The sequence below is a fragment of the Coenobita brevimanus genome, chromosome 29 (genome assembly GCF_032717465.1).
Source record: "Coenobita brevimanus isolate Jiangsu-jjx chromosome 29, ASM3271746v2, whole genome shotgun sequence".
In the NCBI taxonomy this organism is placed as follows: domain Eukaryota; kingdom Metazoa; phylum Arthropoda; class Malacostraca; order Decapoda; family Coenobitidae; genus Coenobita; species Coenobita brevimanus.
Window position 1 is genome coordinate 4,050,401 of NC_136982.1, and position 21,305 is coordinate 4,071,705.

The window sequence follows — 21,305 nt, forward strand, 5'->3', positions numbered from 1 at the left end:
AGATAATAGTGATCCCTGCCTTCTGTGGGACTCTACTCACAGATTTTTTTGTTCAGAGTTTACTCCTGTGGCATTAACCTATCCAAGGGTAATCCACAAGGCAGTGGGCCTGGGAATGCTAATTTTGATTCCTCACTGATGGCCCCTTCAGCATGGCTAACCCTGTACTCCTGCTGAATCTGGAGATAACTCCCCCTGCAAGTACAACTCACCAGATTTGTGGAGAATGCAAGCTCCCCACCACAACAAAGTAATTCCCATGAAGGGGACACACACACACACACACACACACACACACACACACACACACACACACACACACACACACACACACACACACACACACACACACACACACACACACACACACACACACACACACACACACACACACACACACACACACACACACACACACACACACACACAGGGATTCAATCTAGGCGGACGTGTGACACCGGCGCTCCGTACCAAATCATCACGGCCAGTGGCATTACCTAAATAGTATCTTTGTATGAGTCAAGCTCAGTACCAGGTTAGACTAAATGATTGTTCATTATAAAAAGGAAAAAAATAATAAGTTTCAACAAGACTTGTAAAAACAGGAAATAGAACCAAAACGAAAGAATACGCTGAGTCATCTCTGAGGTTTGTTTAGACTACAACAAGACGGAGATTGTAAGTATATGCTTTGCACTTTAAGTATTGCAAAATGGATACATACTTCAGTAAAACAAATTTGGAAAAGAAAAGGGATAAAGGTAAAAAGCAAAATGATGATTTCTACCAAGAACTGGTTGAAGTAGAGACCCACAATAGACTGGTTGAACGTGTAAACAAACTAGAAATGGCTTTCAAAAATGAAATTGATGAAATAAAGAAGCAGATGCACTTGCAAAAGGAAGAGATAGAAAAACTAGGAAGGGAGGCCAATAAGAAAGACACAACCATCAGTGAACTAACCGTGGAATTGAGTACACTTAGGAAGAAAATGAGTGAAATGGCAAGTACAGTAGTCAATCACGAGAGTGTTATGGAAGAGTTCAAAAATGGCACAGAGACAATTAGGCAAGTTAGCAGTCTTATTGACCAGAGCAGTGATATTGAGGAGAAGATAACACAAGTAAATGAAGCTGTGCAAAGCTACAAAAATGATGTAGAAACCATGTATGCTGAAATGGTGAAAGTAAAGAAAGACTTAGAAACAAGGGTGGAGGAAAAAAGCATTAAAAAGGAGGTGAAAAGAATAATCCAAAACAATCCAAAGTTAGTCAGAGATTCAGTAGAGATAAACAAATCAATAGTGATCACTGGTATAGAAGAGGAAGAAGTTAAAAACAAGATCACGAGACAAAAAGGAGATGGCAAATGTAATGAGCTTACTGAAAGAAGTATCAGAGGAAATCTGTAGTAAAGATATAGAGGAACACAAAAGGTTAGGGAAATACGAGAAAAGCAAGACAAGACCTCTAAAGGTGACTTTCCAGAGTGTACACACTGTGGAAGAGATACTAAAAAATGCAAAGCATCTTAAGGAAAAAGAGGAGTTCAAAAATGTATGTATAAAAAGATGCCTAACACAAGAGGAACTGGAATTACTGAAAGAGAAAAGGGAGGAAGCAAAAACAAAAAATGAGGGAAGATCAGAAGAGGAGAAGAAGAAATTTTTTTTCAAAGTAATAGGATTGCAGGTACGAAAGTGGTACACAAACAGGATGGAAGAAAAAGGAGGAAGGTAGTTGAACCATGTCATGACAAGTATATAAACAAGATGATAAAGTTGATGTACTCAAATGTGGATGGAATGGTATCTAAATTACTAGAGATGAATGATTATGTCAGAGAAAATGAACCACAAATAATATGCCTAACTGAAACAAAATTAATACCAAGGATATCAAATGACGTACTAAACTTAGAGGAATACAATATATGGAGAAGAGACAGATATTTAAAAAAAGGAGGAGGAATTATAATATTAACTAAGAAAAATCTAAAAGTCAAGGAAATAAAACTAGATATACCATCACAAGTAGAACTGATTGCAGTAGAGATCGACACATCTGAAGGTAAAGTAATTGTAGCCAATTTGTACATGCCACCCAGATCAAACACATGGGAAAGAGATGAATATGAGGACCTGGCAGAGAGTACAATTCAGAGTGTAAGATCATTGCTACATAAAATGGAAGAGAAATCAGAAAGAATTATACTAACTGGGGACTTCAATACAAATATAAATTGGAATACTCTAGATATAAATAGCCAAGAAAGCTGTTGGGATCAAAAGCTCCTGGATCTCGTACAAGAGTTTTTCTTAACGCAACATGTGAGGGAAACCACCAGAAAAAGAGGACTTGATGTACCTTCAGTGCTAGATCTAATATTTACAAGGCAAGAAAATGATATTGACAGTTTAATATATCACCCTCCACTCGGCAAAAGCGATCATGCAGTACTAAATTATAACTTCAGGATAGCATATGACATAGTAAACAGCAATGATAGTTACAAAAAGAGCCTAAACTATAAAAAGGGAAATTATCAAGACCTAAAGAAGTATTTCTTAGAAGTTGATTGGGAAAATGAGCTTAGATGACAAGATTTAAATGCTGTATATAAAAAATTTTGTGAATTTTATGAAATAGGAGTCCAGAAGTACATCCCACAGCAGAAAGAAGCAGATAAGAAAATACAGAAATGGTTCAATACAGAATGTAAAAAATCAAAAGAAAGAAGAGATTTGTTGTGGAATAGATACAGAAGACACAATAGTGAAAGGGCGTATAATAATTAGAAACAGGCAAGAAACGACTATACAAGAATAAGGAAGGCAGCCCAAAAACAGTTTGAGGAGGATATAATAAATAGAAGTAGTGATCAACCAAAGCTGTTTTACAGCTATATCAGAAGCAAAACCAAAGTAAAAGATATAATACAATCCATTACGGACGAGGGAATCACTTAAACACAAGAGAAAGATATTTGTGAAGCACTAAATAAGAATTTCCAATTAGTTTTTACAAAAGAAAAAATTTTTGAGAGGGACTATGTGGAACACGCATGTCCACACATACTACCAGATATACAAATAGCAGAAAAAGTAATACAGGAGGAGTTAAGTAGATTAGACAGAGGAAAAGCAAGTGGTCCTGATGAATTTTCATGTTGGGTATTACGAGAATGTGCAAAGGAGTTCATTCATTCATTCATTGCCAGACGCCATGTATCCCACACGGGGTGGCCAAGGGCTTAGAGTTAATTGTTTTACAGGGAGGGGCACTAATCCTCCACCAACCCCACTTGACACGTAGGGATGCCAACATCATCTGGTGTTCCCAGGCGTTTGTAAACCATTATTTTTAATTTTCAAGAAATCCTTGAGTCAAGGTAAACTACCTGATATTTGGAAAAAAGCAAATATTGCCCCCTTATTCAAGAAAGGAAATAGACAAAATCCACTCAACTACCGACCAGTATCACTGACCAGTGTTGTAAGCAAGGTATTAGAAAAACTTATAAGAAAAGCTTGGGTAAATCATCTAGAAGAACACAGTATGATAACAGAAAGACAGTTTGGTTTCAGAAAAGGAAAATCATGTGTTACTAATATGTTGAGCTACTATGACAGAGTAAGAAAGACAATACAGGAAAGGGAAGGATGGGTGGACAGTATCTATTTAGATTTCAAGAAAGCTTTTGACACAGTACCACACCAAAGACTTTTATGGAAACTGTACCATCAAGGAGGAATTCGAGGCAAACTGTTTTGTTGGATGCAAGACTTTCTCATAAACAGAGAAATGAGGACAGTACTAAGAGGAAACTACTGATCATGGAAAGAAGTGACTAGTGGAGTACCACAGGGTTCAGTGCTGGCACCAATCATGTTTTTAGTGTATATAAATGATATAAACAGTAACACTGGAAATGAGAGCTATCTGAATATGTTTGCAGATGATGCAAAAATACAAAGGAGAATTACTAACACAGACTCTTGTAAAGAGCTACAAGAAGAATGAAATAAACTTCATGAATGGAGTAATACATGGCGAATGGAATTCAATGTGGACAAGTGTCATGTAATCAAGTTTGGTAAAAGTGGAAAAAGACCTGATTGGGATTATAAGTTAGGAAATAAAACCCCATACATATCAGAAAGAGAGAAAGACCTAGGTGTGATTATCAATAACAGACTATCTCCGGCTGACCACATCAGCGAGAAGGTACGGAACATGTATACACTGCATGCAAATATGAGAATAGCATTCACATACATAAATGAAGACATACTAAGAAGGGTAATAACATCATTCATTAGACCAACCCTGGAATATGCATCAGTAATCTGGAGTCCTCATCTCAAAAAGCATATAGACAAGATTGAAAAAGTTCAAAGGGCAGCTACAAGATGGATACCAAGCTTAAGGGACTTAAGCTACGAAGAAAGACTAAATAAACTTAATCTACCAACACTACAGGAGAGAAGGAAAAGAGGTGACATGATAATGCTATATAAGTGCATATCAGGAAAGGAGAAAATAGACATAAATGATTACTTAACATATGGAGAAGCATCAGCAAGAGGACACTGCAAAAAACTGCATAAGAAGAGAGGTGATAAAGACGTAAGGAAATTCAGTTTCCCAAACAGAGCAATTGATCAGTGGAATGCACTACCCAATGAAATAGTGTGTGCCAAAACAATTCGCAAATTTAAGAATATGTACGATAAATATGGTTTAAGACACGGGACAGTACGAGCTTGACTCATTCTTGTAAAGATACAATTATGTAAGAAGAATTGGGTAAGAACACACACACACACACACACACACACACACACACACACACACACACACACAGAGGAGGCCATCACTGAATTATTCGTTGGGTAATGAATTAATCACAAAAATGAGAGAAGAGAGAGCTTTGGGAGTGCTGGTCCAAGATAGTTTTTCACCAGAAAAGCACATTAACAAGATAGTTGGAGAGACTTTACAAACTCTTGACTAACATAAGAGTAGCATTTCATTATATGGATGAGGAGATCATGAAAAAATTGATAGTGGCCATGATCCGCCCCAGGTTAGAATATGCAGTGGTAGTTTGGGCCCCACACAAAAAGAAAGATATAAACAAGATTGAGAGAATACAAAGAACAGCAACCAAGTTGGTCCCCAGTCTGGCAGACCTGTCATACAGGGAGAGGCTGGAAAAACTGGATTTGCCTTCCTTAGAGGAAAGGAGAAAGAGGGGAGACATGATTGCAGTGTTCAGGACCATGGTGGGAGTAGATAAAATTGACAAAGAAGATCTGTTTTTATGGGATAAGAGAGGAACAAGAGGACACGGAATGAAATTGATAAAGTGAAGCTGCTTGAAGGATATCAAGAAATATAGCTTTCCTTACAGAAGTATAGACTTATGGAATAGCCTGGACAAAGAGATCGTCCAGTCTAAAAACTTAAACGAGTTTAAAGCTAAATTTGACTTATTGAGAAACAGTGACGGAAAAACATGAGCATTGCACATTCCGTGTATATCACAATTAGGTATATTAGATAAATGCATAAATATTTGGAATGACTTAGACAAAGAGATGGTTCATGAGAAAAACATTCATGTGTGTAAAGGTAGACTTGATAAATGTGGATATGGAGACAGGACAACACGAGCATTGCTCAATTCCTGTATACTACAAATAGGTAAACACACACACACACACACACACACACACACACACACACACACAGGTATTTGCTGATGATGCAAAAATACTGTACAAAGGAAAATTACTAACACAGATTCTTGCAGAGAGCTGCAAGAAGAATTAAATAAACTTCTTGAATGGAACAATAAATGGCAAATGGAATTTAATGAGGACAAATGCCGTGTAATTGTCTGGTTGTAAAGAACCATATGAAACTTAACAAATTAATCACTGTGGTCTGGCCGGGATTTGAACTCGGGCCCTCACACATCATATGCGCGCACGTTACCACCGAGCCAAAGACAGGTTCCCCGCTTTGCCTCTAAGCAACGCTGGCTTTTATACACCCCATTACATGGTAAAAATGAAAAAAAGACCAGATTGAGATTATAAGTTTGGAAGTTCAACCCTACACATATCAGAAAGGGAGAAGGACCTAGAAGTGATTATCAGTAACAGACTATCTCCAGAGGACCACATCAGTGAGAAGGTACGTAACATGTATACAGTGCTTGCTAATATAAGAATAGCATTCACATATATAAATGAAGACATACTGAGAAAGATAACATCATTCATCAGACCAATCCTGGGGTATGCATCAGTAGTCTGGAATCCTCATCTCAAAAAACATGTAGATAAGATTGAAAAAGTGCAGAGGGCAGCTACAAGATGGGTACCAAACTTAAGGGATCTAAGCTACCAAGAACGACTAGAAAAACTGAATCTACCAACACTACAGGAGAGAAGGTAAAGAGGAGACATGATTATGCTATATAAATGCTTTTCAGGGAAAGAGAAAATAGACGTAAATCGAAATATAAACTATGGGAAAGCACCAGCAAGAGGACATTGCAAAAAACTGCATAAAAAGAGAAGCGATAAAGACATAAGGAAATTCAGTTTCCCAAATAGGGCAACTGATCAGTGGAATGCACTACTGAATGAAATAGTGTGTGCCAAAACTATTCATATATTTAAGATTTTTTTTTTTTTTTAATAACGCCTGATATCCCCGAAGGGCTAAGATGTTGCCCCTGGATAGAGGACATTTTTGGATTGGAGTGTGTAGCATTTTATGACCGGATGCCCTTCCTGATGTCTACCAATGACCCTTGGGTGGATTCGATCCTCCGTCCCTTCGGACAGAGCGGAGTGCTCTAACCCACTGAGCCATGGCTGCTACTCGTAAATTTAAGAATATGTGTGATAAATATGGTTTAATATACGGAACAGTACGAGCTCGACTTATAACTGTAAAGATACAATTAGGTAAGAACACACACACACACACACACACACACATACACGAACAGCCGGAGAGAGAGGACGTCCCAGGCATCGCTCCTAACCTTGAGAAGTTTCAGGAATTTTGTCTGTCCTGTCTCCTAGGGTCTTTCTTTAAATTTAAAATAATGAAAGTTGGTAGACTACCAAAAATGTAAAGATTTGTTGGCAATAGTATACATGAATGTTTGTGGCTTATTCGGTAACAGCTGTTTAGGTATTTTACCGGTACGGTAAAGATGGCCTAAAATGTAAACAATGAGGGAATGGAATTTCAAGGATTTGACGCTAATACTAATGTCATGGACCTCGTGAAAACATTAATTATGAGGATTAGTGAACTCGAAAAAAAAGTAGAGAATCTAGTGATAAAGGATGTGTCAGGAAATACGGAAACCACCATACAGAGTCTAATCCAGTCCAACGAAACAGCCAATGAAGAGATTAAGAATTTGAAGAGGGAAAATGTTGAACTGAGGAGGAAACTTGAAGAGAGTACTAATAAAACGGAGAAGGTGAGTAATGTACTAGAAGAACACAAGGCAAAGTGGGCACACGTAGAAGAAGAACAGAAAGAAGTGGTCAGCTTAAGAGAGATCATCCAGGAAGAAAGGGAAATGAACAAGAAAGAAATGGAAGAAAATGTAGTGAAAATACTGAAGAAAAAAGAGAAAATAGTGAGAGAAACTGTAGAAAGGAACAGATGTGTGGTAGTATTTGGAAACAGGGAAGAGGAAGAAAAGGTTAGGTTCGCAAGACTCGAGAGAGACACGAACATGGTGAGAGGAATATTAGGCAAGATTGACCCCGAAGGAGACAAGTGGGTAAAAGAAATTGAGGAAGTAAGGAGGATAGGGCCTTATAAGAAAGGGGAAACAAGACCAATGAGAGTCAAGTTTACATCAGAAAGTGTAATATATGAGATACTTAAAGTGACCTGGAAATTAAGCAAAGAGGCGGGGATGGAAAATATTATAATAAGAAAAGATCTGAATGAAGAAGAAAGAGAAGTTTTAAAATCATTAATGGAAGAAGTTAAGGAAAAAAATGATGAGAGGACAGAGGAAGAACGTAATGCTTTTTTTTGGAGAGTATTGGATATGAAAGTAAGGAAATGGTATTTAAGGAAGTAGAAGTGAAGGAAACTAGGGGGGATGGTTGTGAAAGATCAGAAGTTGAGGAAGTGGTACGGACAGAGAGTAGGAGAGAAGAGGGTATTAATAATGTCAAAAATAATTTGAAGGTGATATATACTAATGTTGATGGTTTCATATCGACAAGGATCGAAATTAATGATTTCTTGAGAGAACATGAACCTGATGTCATGTGCTTTGTAGAGACCAAATTAAGAGAAGATATTGATGTTCATTTGGGAGATGGTAAATACAAACTGTGGAGAAAAGACAGAAAAGAAAAAAAGGGAGGAGGAGTGATGATAGCAGTGAAGAACAACATAAATGTAGATACTGTGGAAATGGGAGAAGGCAGGGCTGAAGTGATATATATGAAATTAGAAACTGGAGAGAATGTTAAGAGAGATATGGCGGTAGTGTATGTTCCCCCAAAGACGAGAGCATGGAAGGATGACGAATACCATGAGATGTTGTCAGATATGGCTAGCTACTTGCAAAAAATAATTGAGAAAAGCAATAATATACTTTTGGTGGGTGACTTTAATTGTAAAGAGGTGAACTGGGAGGAATGGCACTCGGGAGGCGGCGAGGATTCGTGGGGTACTATGTTATTAAATATAATAATGAATAATGTGATGACGCAATGGGTCAAAGAAGAGACACGGTTTCGAGGTGAGGACACACCAGCAAGGTTAGATTTACTGTTCACCAAAGAACCCGATGTAATAGAATCATTGAAATATCTCTGTCCTTTGGGAAAAAGTGATCACATGGTCATTGAGTTCCAGATGTTAATAGGAAACGTCGAGCCAAGAGACGAGCTTCATAGACAGGGAAGATACAACTTTGGCAAAGCAAATTTTACAGGATTGAGAAACTTTTTTGAAAATGCGGATTGGAGAAAATTCAGAGAAACAAGAGAGATACAGAGGAAGTGGGATATCTTTCTAGACCTCTATAATTTGGGAGTGGAAAAATTTGTACCAAGAGTAAGAGGGAAAGAAAACAGGAAAAAGGAGTGGTTTAATAGAAGGTGTATGATAGCCAAAAAATCGAGAGATAAGGCGTGGAACAATTGGAGAAAGAGAGGTAACGACAGAACAAAGGAAGAATATAAAAGAACAAGAAACGAATACACAAGAATACATAGGGAAGAAGAAAGGAATTTTGAAAAAGGTATAATTGACAAATGCAAAGATGAACCCAAACTGTTTTATAGATTTGTTAATGGCAAACTGAAACAAAAGGAAGGAATCACCAAGCTGAAAGTAGATGGAGAGGTCTTTAAGGATGCGGCAATGCAAGGAGAAATAATGAACAAACGTTTCCAGTCAGTTTTCACTAAAGAAAAGGAGCTTGTGGAAGGGGAGGGAGTGATTAGAAATGTTCCGGTGATGAAAGATATAAAAGTGGAGGTGCAGGAAGTGTATAAATTACTGGAAACTCAAGATGTAAGGAAAGCCCCAGGACCTGATGGAATTTCTAATTGGGTACTGAAGGAATGCAGAGAACAACTGGCGGATAAAATTCACAGCTTAATTGTATGCTCACTGGAAGAGGGGAAAGTGCCAAAAGAATGGAAGAGGGCAAATGTGGTACCAATTTACAAGGGAGGAAACAGGGAAGAACCCCTGAATTATAGACCAGTGTCTCTAACCAGCATGGTCGCAAAATTGTGTGAGAGAATCCTGAAAGACAGATGGATAAAATATCTGGAAGAGATGAATATTTTGGCTGAATGTCAGTTTGGATTCAGAAGTGGAAGGTCATGTGTTTCAAACTTGTTGAGCTTTTACTCAAGAGCGATTGATGTGGTACAGGAGAGAGATGGTTGGGTGGATTGTGTGTACTTAGACTTAGAGAAGGCCTTTGACAAGGTACCTCATAAGAGACTAATGTGGAAACTAGAATATATAGGAGGACTAAAGGGGAAACTTCTGGAATGGATGAGAGACTTTTTGAGAGACAGACAAATGAGGACAGTAATAAAGGAAAAGATGTCTGGATGGAGGGAAGTAACAAGTGGAGTCCCTCAAGGCTCAGTGTTGGCGCCAGTAATGTTCCTGATTTACGTAAATGATATGGTAGATGGAGTGAACAGTAATGCGAGTCTGCTTGCTGATGATGTAAAGATCTTGAGGAAGATAGAGGTTGAGGAGGATTGTAAAATACTGCAGGAGGATTTGGATAGGATACACAATTGGAGCCGGACGTGAGAAATGAAATTTAATGTAAAGAAATGTAAAATATTGGAAATGGGTAAAAGTACCAAGAGACCATCACTGAATTATTTTTTGGGTAATGAATTAATCACAAAAAGGAGAGAAGAGAAAGATTTGGGAGTGCTGGTCCAAGATAGTTTGTCACCAGAAAAGCACATTAACAAGATAGTTGGAGAGACTTATAAGCTCTTGACTAACATAAGAGTAGCATTTCATTATATGGATGAGGAAATGATGAAAAAATTGATAGTGGCCATGATCCGCCCCAGGTTAGAATATGCAGCGGTAGTGTGGTCCCCACACAAAAAGAAAGATATAAACATGATTGAGAGAATACAAAGAACAGCAACCAAGATGGTCCCCAGTCTGACAGACCTGTCATACAGAGAGAGGCTGGAAAAACTGGATTTGCCTTCGTTAGAGGAAAGGAGAAAGAGGGGAGACATGATTGCGGTGTTCAGGACCATGGTGGGAGTAGATAAAATTGACAAAGAAGATCTGTTTGTATGGGATAAGAGAGCAACAAGAGGACATGGAATGAAATTGAAAAAGTTAAGCTGCTTGAAGGATATCAAGAAATATAGCTTTCCTTACAGAAGTATAGACTTATGGAATAGCCTGGACAAAGAGATCGTCCAGTCTAAAAACTTAAACGAGTTTAAAGTTAAATTCGACTTATTGAGAAACAGCGACGGAAACCCACGAGCATAGTACATTCCGTGTATATCACAATTAGGTATATTCTTAAATATTTGGAACGACTTAGACAAAGAGGTGGTGCATGAGAAAAACATTCATGTGTGTAAAGGTAGACTTGATAAATGTGGATATGGAGACAGGACAACACGAGCATTGCTCAATTCCTGTATACTACAAATAGGTAAATACAAATAGGTAAATACACACACACACACACACACACACACGGGGGAGGAGGGGGATGCTATTGCACAAGCTTCCAGAAAGAAGCACAGTAAACTTGCCATGTAGTACTGAAATTACTTTCAATGGCCTTGAACAAAGTTAGAAACATGGAAACATGAAGTAATGTACCCTATCTCTGGTCTCCAAGCCTGAGATGAGTACTCCCACCGCCATTTGAAATACTTGGGTGTTTCATATGCTGGCTCAGTCTTCTTTCTGAGGATGCCTCTAAGTTCACATGCTATGAGTGAAAAATGAGTTTTTGGCCTTGCAAAAACATGTTTCTCCAGTTTTATTTTACAGAGTCTCTAATGACACCATTAATTAAATATAACCAGTAATCTTAGCTATGATAAATAATGAAAACCCTATAGAAGTTAAGGTAAACGTGCATACGATGATCAGTAATATTAAACATGAAAAATATTTATATAATGCAGTTATGTACAGAATCAAAGCAGGTAAAAAAATATACAGTAATTACTTATTATTTGATGATGCCCTGTTATCACTGTTGTTTTGCAGCTTGTATTTGTGGCACACCTGGGAATACATTATTAGATGCAAGTGCTGTGATTTTATGTAGGTTAAAGCAGTTCATTAATAAGATACTGGCGTAGGAGGTTGGCAAATCTGTGTAATATATATATATATATATATATATATATATATATATATATATATATATATATATATATATATATGTATATATATATATATATATATATATATATATATATATATATATATATATACACTGTAGTTCTGGTACTCCAAATGATTAAACTGCAATCAAATTTAATTATTTGAATAAAGCATTATTTATTATGGATAACAAAAATGCATTAATATCCTTTTCTAAAAATCTGTGCCATATATTGATAATACAGTATATTTAGGTTATCTTGTAGGTGATTCACGGAAAATTATTAAAAGCAGGCTGTAATAGCCTGAAGTCTATAATTCAAGTCTATAATTCCAGTGATGTGACCTCTGAACTGTATTGTTCTCTCTCTGCTTTTCTCTCCTACCTCTCCTGTATGTCCTTTACCCCTCCTGTCCCTCCCTCAACCCCTTTTATCATACTACATCAGCATCAAGATTGAGGAAAAGGAAAAGAACCCTAATACCCCTTCACTGTAAGTACACTTCAGTAGCCCCAAGTAGTGAGGTGCCTGGCCAGTTTTCTTACTGCTCACACAGTTTAGATACTGTTTGCTCTCTGCTAGTTATAGTTTAATAATTGGAACAGATTTTCTTGCTGGCATTTGATTTCAGTAAATTTGCCGGATTGACACACAATGACACATTAGGTTATTGATATTAGCCTATACTGTATAGCCATTTCTTGTGTCAATTTTTTTTGTGTTTTCTTACTTGTTGCATATTATAATTACATCCCTAAACATAGTACAATATGAATGAGAATCAGTTTTGGTATTTGGTTGTTAGTCCTGTGTTTCAAAATGAAAATAGCTAAATTATTTTGAAGTTGTCATGTTACTTGAAATATTGTAGTATTATCTTGCACATAGTTATGGTTGAGGGGTAAAGTGTTTTACACTGCCTACATTTTTTTTTTTTTTAATACACCGATATAATGTAGTATAAAGGTTTACACAAGCTCACACTGTACAGTTTTGTAATAGTCCTGTTTTGACGTTAGAAGTTGATGCTACTTGATTGCCATATGTTTTGTGTTATTTATCTGTCGCGTGTCTGTGTGGAGTCCCAGTTCCCTCTCCCCACTCCTCCTGTGTCCATAACCATACACACATGGGAGTCAGTGTAGGGTAATGAGGGGTTTTATGGTAGTGAAGGAAAATAAAGGTCTTCTCTCTTTGTAATGTAAATATTTCATCCATGAACAAATACATATTGTACAGTAGGATTATTGATCAGTCATTACATTTATTTCTGGCTCTAATTCTCCACTCTTAGCCTCATGTTGTTTACTGTATATGACTTTAACAACTAGGTCAGGCAGAGAAACTAGTTGCATGTAGCATTGTTTGAATAATCAGTTTCACTTTTAAAACATCCCAGTGATGGTGTACAAGTGTCTACCAATCTGAATCAGATTACTGTGAAATATATCCTCAATTTTCATTTGGAATAATTTATTCCATAATTTGCATTTGAAACAGAAGTATGTGTATTGAGGACTCAGGAAGAGTGTAGAGCCTTGCCCCTCCCACCCAGCCCCTTGCACCATGAATACAGCCTCAGACCAACTATAGTGGTGTCCGCACCCTTCTGTTAAATGTTCTTTTCCAAAACTTGCAGGAGACAACTGAGCTCGATCAGGCTGTCTCCAGGCCGAATGTAAGGCTACTGCAGTCACTGACAGCAATTTACAGCTTCTTAGATCAGTTGCTTGCTTTTTTTCATGAACTTTACTCCATTGGAAAAAAAAAAAAGTGCAAGAATTATGGGAAATGTGCAGCTTTCTGTGTTTATGTGTGGCATTTGTACATGCATTTTCATTGCCAATGTCAGGTTTGACAGTTGTATTCAGAGTACTGGTTTCTCCTTTACTGCATTCTTGATTAACCCCTGCAATACAGTGCCATTTATTTATTTCATTCTTGCTGTCCTCAAGCAGATTTTTATTTAATGTTAGAAGTGTTGCATATAGCATTCATGAACTTTTTTCTTCAAAGGAACTCTCCAAAGCCTAATAAAATTGTCTGATAGCATCAGGAATAAACTACAAAAAGATGTCACCATACTGAAGTGGTTAATCATCTAGTTTCGTAGTATATAAGATAACCCTAGCTGTCTCTTCCCATACTTCTGTGCACATTTTGTGTTTCTGATGCTTTTGGTTTATGCTATGGAAATATTTCTTTGTACATTGCAGTTATGTCTTAAGTATGCTGTAAATATAGACCTTTAATACTGTATTGTGAAGTACAGTTTTTTTAGTAGCAGCTAATGCCTCAAAAAGATGGGTTGCTTCAGTATACACTGTACTCTAACTTTCTGTACCAATTGTTTTGAAATGACTCTTAAGAAGCAATGTTGCATATGCTTGGTAAAGTACTCCATATTTGCTGTACCAGTATGGTATTTAATTTTCACATATGTCTGTCCATGTATTTAAATCAGTTATATGAAGTTTTAGTAAATTCATTAGAAATATGTAGTACTTCTTTGTGGTTGATTGACATTTTTCTTAAGACTTAAAAACATCTTTCACTTATTTGCAACCAAACATTCAGTACTGGCATCACGCTCATATTCTAAGTATCCTAATTGCTTCCAGTGTTCTTTAAATCTGTCTATATCTATCTATATCTGTCTGTCAGTTGATATCAGTCTATTTATCTGTCTGTCTATCTATCTATCTATCTATCCATCTATATATACTGTGTATACAGTATCTACCTATCTATCTCTATCTATATCTACCAATCTATCCATCCATCTGTCTCTCTCTCTATATCTGTATTACACACACACACACACACACACACACACACACACACACACACACACACACACACACACACATATATATATATATATATATATATATATATATATATATATATATATATATGCAATAAAACCTCGACATAACGGACTTCAATAGACCGGAATTCGCTTTTATCGGACTTGAGGAGCTACCGGACTAAATTCTATATATCGTAAAAAGTCCAATAAAGCCAGAAGCAGTCCGGACTGCCTGACCAAGTCAGCTATGTTCACCACAATAAGGTAAATAAAAGACATGTTTATTAGTGTACAGTACAGAATTATTATACATATTATACCATTTGATTAATGTAGTGAACTTATAACACAGTACAGTACTGCAGTGGTAGTCAAAACAGTTTAAAAACTGTTCATGCAATCTGGACTAATGTCTGATATATCGGAAAAAGTCCGGAATAGCAGGAGGAAGTCCGGATGTCGCTTTTATCAGAAATTCGCATTTTTCGGAATGGTTTGGTCCCCAATTAGTCCGTTATAGTGAGGTCTTACTTATATATATATATATATATATATATATATATACAATATCTACCTATCTATCTGTCTATATCTATATCTACCCCTCTATCTATCCATCTCTCTCTCTCTATATCTATATGACACACACACACACACACACACACACACACACACACACACACACACACACACACACACACACACACACACACATATACAGTGCTCGTCAGAAGTATCGAACGCTTATGCCAGGGCGCGCAATACTTTTAGGGAAAAAAGAATCACCCTTTTTTGGTACTAAAAATTGAGCCAGATGTTTGGGCCGCTAACATGACGTCACGGCAGCTTGAGACTTTACTGCACGCTGGTTGGCTGCTGCCTCAGTTGCCTATGGGCTGCGTTAGAAAGAGGAACTCTGCCGCTTCTCCCTCTCTTCTTGCGCAATTTTTTACCTAGTGTCCCGCGGTGTTTTAGCTTTCGCCACTTTGTTATGGCCCCTACTGGTGATCTTTCGACTGAAATCCTATCACAGATCATTGCTCTAAAGGAGGCAGACCACCCCACAAAGGAAATTAGTGATTTGGTTGGTGTGGCTTGATCGACAGTACGGAGGTGGTGTGCCCGTTTTCGAGCGGAAAATAGTGGTGATGTTCCTACAAAAAAAACACGGTCTGGTAGGCCCAGGAAAACATCCCCGAGGTCTGTTAATGTGTTAAAACAGGCAGTGGAGTCTAATCCTCGTGTGAGTGCAAGGAAAATTAAGGAGAGCAACCTGGAAGTGTTTGGTGAGGTTTCAGTGCACACGGTGTCTCGAAGAGTCCATGAACTTGGTTACACAAGTCACAGGCCTGTGAGAAAGCCTCTTCTTACACGTTACCAGTGACTTCGTAGGCTTGCCTTTGCTAACAAGTACCTTAACTGGGGTGAGGATCAATGGTTGTCAGTGTTGTGGTCTGATGAGGCAACGTTTAGTGTTACCTGTAATCAAGGAGTGCGTGTGTACCGGTGCAAAGGTAGTGACCCGCTTGACCCCCGTTACGTGGAGAGCACAGGTAAACACCCTGATTCACTTATGGTATGGGTTTTTTTCTCTGGGAAGGGTTTGGGGAAGCTTGTTGTGCTTCCCAAGAACTGCAGAGTGAAACAGGACATTTACCTGGAGCTTCTTTGTGATCATTTACCTGAGTCCTTCGAGCTCACAGGTGCACAAGTGTTTCAGCAGGACGGTACACCTGCTCATAAAGCCAAATCGGTCACCAACTGGCTTCGTGACTGTGAGGTCTCCTTCATGAAAGACTGGCCAGGCAATAGCCCAGACCTCAACCCGATAGAAAATCTCCGGTACCTCGTAAAGAAGAATCTCCAAGGGAAGGACGTGAGCTCTCTGCCTAAGCTGGAAGCAGCCATTCATGAGTCCTGGGCAAAAATACCACCCCAGTGCCTGAGGAACCTCGCCCTTTCACTTCCACGACGTCTCATATCCGTGAAGAAGCGCAAAGGATTCCCTACCAAGCATTAAAGGTAAATATAATGCATTATTTACATGTTTTTTCAATGTTGAAAGGTTTGTTTTGTAGGAGGGACGCAGGGCGCTCGATACTTCTGACGAGCACTGTATATGTATATATATATGCGAGATTACTAGCTCATTTTGTTATTATCAGCCAGTGTTAAAACAGTTTAGATGTAGGCATTACAACAAAAGCAAGCAGAGTTCAGAAGTAAACTGTTACCCATTATTTGTCACCTGCTGGTGCCTTTCTAATTACAGACTGAAGCACATACCCCTAGAACCTGGATATTATTCAGCACAATTTCAGTTTCTCCTTTTATCATCTAGTATTTAGTACAGAACTAGATTTAGATTAGTGTGTTGATAATGACCAGTTTCTTCAGCAGTGCACCACCTTCCTCCTGTAACCCTTGTTTAGCAGGTGCCCAGCACTCCTGTAGTCATTCTTTTGGCTCTAGGGTGCCCATGTTCCCCAGCCTGACACCAGGGGACAGGTCACTCACACCCTCAGTACTGACGGCCAAAATAAACTGGGAGATATTAAGATAGAAAAGCATTGTGTGGTAGTAAAGCAAATTACAAATTCTGTCATAATGAGCTGTTCAGTTTGGAGGAGACTCTGAAATATATTTTTATTGTGGCTTGTTTTTTTTAGTTAGTTTTTTGGCCGACTGTACTGTACCATGTAGTAAGCATGACTGAGGTGTTGGACCCGGATTTAGCAGCTGTGTGATCCGTGCTGGAGACAGCCTTTATTAATTTTTTATGTATTTAGTTATTTATTATTTTTTTAATTAGGAGCCCAGGAAAAATCAGATGAACACAAAACTGATGAATTAAATGTTGCAGATTTCACGTGTACTCTTGTGGTCCGACAGGCCTCGAGCTTATCCCACTGGTCACGGAACTCGTCTGGGATCTGCTTATTCCACTCCAGTGCTTTTACACTATTACAAAGTGCACTAGCTGCCTCTTAAATATGCTAAGATTAAGAATTAAGTTGTATTTTTCATTTCTCCTCCTGTTCTTTTGAGTAAGTCAAATTTTCTGTCATCAGAGCTTTGCTAATAAATTGTAATTAGTACACTATATCTTCTTACCTAGGCATCATTTATTGGGTGGCCTAGCTGCATTTTTTATTGCTATTTAATTTCTACCAGTGTTATATGTAGTTTTCAGTTTCGTATCATGTGAATACCCAGATATTATCATATTTTTTTCCCCACAGTTTCAAGCACAATGCATCCTTTGTGACCCGTTTACCCACCATCCGGCGTCACAGAAATGCCCACTCCCCCTCCATCAGAAACAGACATACAGACTCCAACCACGCACTGGAGAACCTCGTCAACTCAAGCAGGTAGGTATTATAGTGACTCAAACACCTTGCTAGTTTTAGTCTGTGAGTGGCAGAGAGACTGACATGCCCTTTCAGTTCCAGCCATTGTGTGGTATAGTGACTCACAGAACCTTGCCATCTTAATGATAGCTCATTTTTTTTTTAGTATGTTAAACATCTATAACCCCTTTTTAGCTGTTAATGATTTTGTAGTCATGTTGGAGGATAAATTTGACTGCTAACCAAGGAGACTCTCTCCTGCTTCATAACTAAGGCGCTGAAATTTCATGCAGCCATGATTTCGTATTCAGGCTGAGAGAGCAACCCATATCCATCAGATGAAAACAAACCTACTATAGTAGTATCATAGTATTCTACATAACCTTCAACATCCAGTGGGTGGGTGGTATACTGATGCACATAACTTTGTCAACTACAGCAAGCTGATTATACAGTGCCTTAACCCCTAAACTGCGGGGTTGTTTTGGCGTGACTTGCGTGTCCCGCTAGGATATTCGTGCTCCGACAGACTTTCTAAAAATGTTTGGCAAAAATCAGTTATTAGTCCTAGAATATTATAATTACATATGCATATGGCACATCTTCAGCTTCCTCCTGGGATGTTTGTTGAGCCTTCGTCGAGTACCGTAGGACTTGTGGAGACCTCTGAATTTGGGTAAGGAAGTCTCCACTTTACACTTCCCGACACCCCTTAATATGATTACACAGCCTGATATTATCACTAGAAACACTATTCTATGATTTTCAAATAGTTTGGAATCCATACTTAAAAAAAAAAAAGAAAAAAAAAAAAGTGAAAGCAATGAAAACTACGAGCGCGTACGAAGCTCTCACTTGCGCTCGTTCCCCGCTGGTATTCTGTCATTTATTATTCATAAAAACACTCACACTTTATATTCCTATTACTATATAACACTTATATATATCTGCAGTCTTTATCCATAAGTTTCCTGCAGTAATAGTAGTTTATTGTCACTGTAGGCATTCAATTTCTCCTTCAGTAAAATACGTAGAGAGCCAGGGTTTCACTTTCATTGTCATAACTTCAAGTATTTGTACTCATATTCTTATATTACTAATTATTTACATTTCTATTTACATTATCTATTGTATTTTCAATATTTACACTTCCATTTTACTTACACTACGTTATGCACTGTCACTTGCAGTAACTTATAAAACTATATTACACTGTTCCATCATATTTACATCCATTGCTTTCACCTGCTATTTACACATTATTTACATTTTCCACTTGCAGCACAAGGTTATGAAGGAGTGCATGGGGGATGTGCGTATGGTCTAAGGAATGCAGAAGGGGAAAGGATACTCGAGTTTTGGGAGGCAACGGACATGATTGTGTGCAACACATATTTTAGGAAAAGAGACAGTAGGTTAATTACGTATGAGTCTGGGGAAAATAGCAGTCAGATAGATTATTTTCTGGTTAGGAGGGCTGATAGGAGGTTAGTGAGGGATGTTAAAGTTATAGGAAGTGAGGAGTGTGTGCAGCAGCACAAACTATTGATTTGTGATATGGTGCTTAAAGAACAAGTAATGAAAAAGAGGACTTATGTACCTAGAAGGAAAATATGGAAGCTGAAAAACCAAGTAGTAAGGGAGGACTTATGTACCTAGAAGGAAAATATGGAAGCTGAAAAACCAAGTAGTAAGGGAGGACTTATGTACCTAGGAGGAAAATATGGAAGCTGAAAAACCAAGTAGTAAGGGATGCCTTCTATAGCAAGTTGAGGAGAGTGGTGGCTGAACAGGGAGCTGTAGACAGACACGTTAATGAACAGTACAGAGCCCTCAAGAACAATTTCTTGAGAGTTACTGATGTAACTTGCGGTTGGACAAGAGGACCACCAAGACATAAAGTAACTTGGTGGTGGGATGAGGGTGTAGAAGCTGCAGTTAAGGAGAAAAGAAGGCTTTTCCGGGAATGGAAGAAGAGTGGTAGCAAAGAGGAATATTTGGCTGCCAAGCGTAGGGCTAGAAGAGAGGTATACAGGGCAAAGTCTGAGTCACAGAGACTATTACTTGATAACCTAAATCATGGGGAAAGGAAAAATATGATACTTAGGGTGGCAGGTCAAGTGAAGAGGGATAATTGGGATATTATAGGTGAGCAGTGTGTGAAGAATGATGAAGGAAGGATAGTGGTGAACAGTGAGGATATTAAAGATGCATGGAGAGAGGATTATTACCGGTTGTTGAATGAGGAGTTTGACTGAAACAGGAAAGGTTTGGAGCCAGCAGATCCAGTGTCTGGCCCTTGGCCTTTGATTGATACTGCTACTGTGAGTGTGGCAATAGGCAGGATGAGGGTGTGGAAGGCAGCAGGTGTGTCTGGGTTGACTGCCGAAATGCTGAAGGCCTCAGGCGATATAGGGTTGAGTTTAGTCACTGACCTGATAAATTGGATTATTTATGAATGTGTTGTCCCAGATGATTGGCTGAAGAGTGTAATTGTAAATGTGTATAAAGGGAAGGGTGATGCCCTGGAAAGAGGAAATTATAGAGGTATAAAGCTTTTAGATCAGATAATGAAGGTAATGGAAAGAGTTTTAGAGTATGATTAGAGAAAGAGTGAATATTGATGAGATGCAGTTTGGGTTTATGCCAGGCAGGGGGACCACTGATGCTATATTCATTGTTCGACAGCTTCAGGAAAAATATGTTGGTAGGAGAAGGGATCTTTATTTTGTTTTTGTTGATTTGGAAAAGGCCTTTGACAGAGTCCCAAGAGAGGTGGTGAAGTGGGCAATGAGAAAGCTTGGCTTGGAGGAGTGGCTGGTTAGGGTTGTTATGGCTATGTATGTGGGTGCTCACACCCAGGTGAGAGTGAATGGAGATTTGAGTGATGAGTTTTCCGTGAATGTTGGTGTGCATCAGGGGTCAGTCTTGAGTCCCATGTTGTTTATCATGGTACTTGAAGCCCTTTCACGTGACTTTAGAAATGGACTCCTGTGGCAGTTGTTGTATGCTGATGATTTGGTGTTGATTGCAGAGAACGAAAGGGAGGCGGAGGAAAGGTTTAGGAAGTGGAGAGGAGGTATGGGGCACAAGTGTTTAAGGGTAAATGCAGATAAAACAAAAGTGATGATATCTAGGGTTGATAGCAGTACTGTCAAAGACGAGGGAGAGTGGCCATGTGCAGTTTGCCACAAGGGCGTGGGAAGTAATTCCA

The 21,305-nt window shown here is 38.4% G+C and overlaps 1 protein-coding gene across 1 annotated transcript in view; it reads left to right on the plus strand.

Annotated features, from left to right (window-relative positions):
- The window catches only part of LOC145395049 (potassium voltage-gated channel subfamily KQT member 1-like), a 1,161,165-nt gene that overhangs the window by 656,653 nt on the left and 483,207 nt on the right, over positions 1–21,305 (plus strand). The window contains exons 9-10 of the mRNA XM_080268799.1: positions 13,566–13,604; positions 17,981–18,112. Of these exons, the coding sequence (XP_080124925.1) occupies positions 13,566–13,604; positions 17,981–18,112 (171 nt within the window). The remainder of the gene's footprint in view (positions 1–13,565; positions 13,605–17,980; positions 18,113–21,305) is intronic.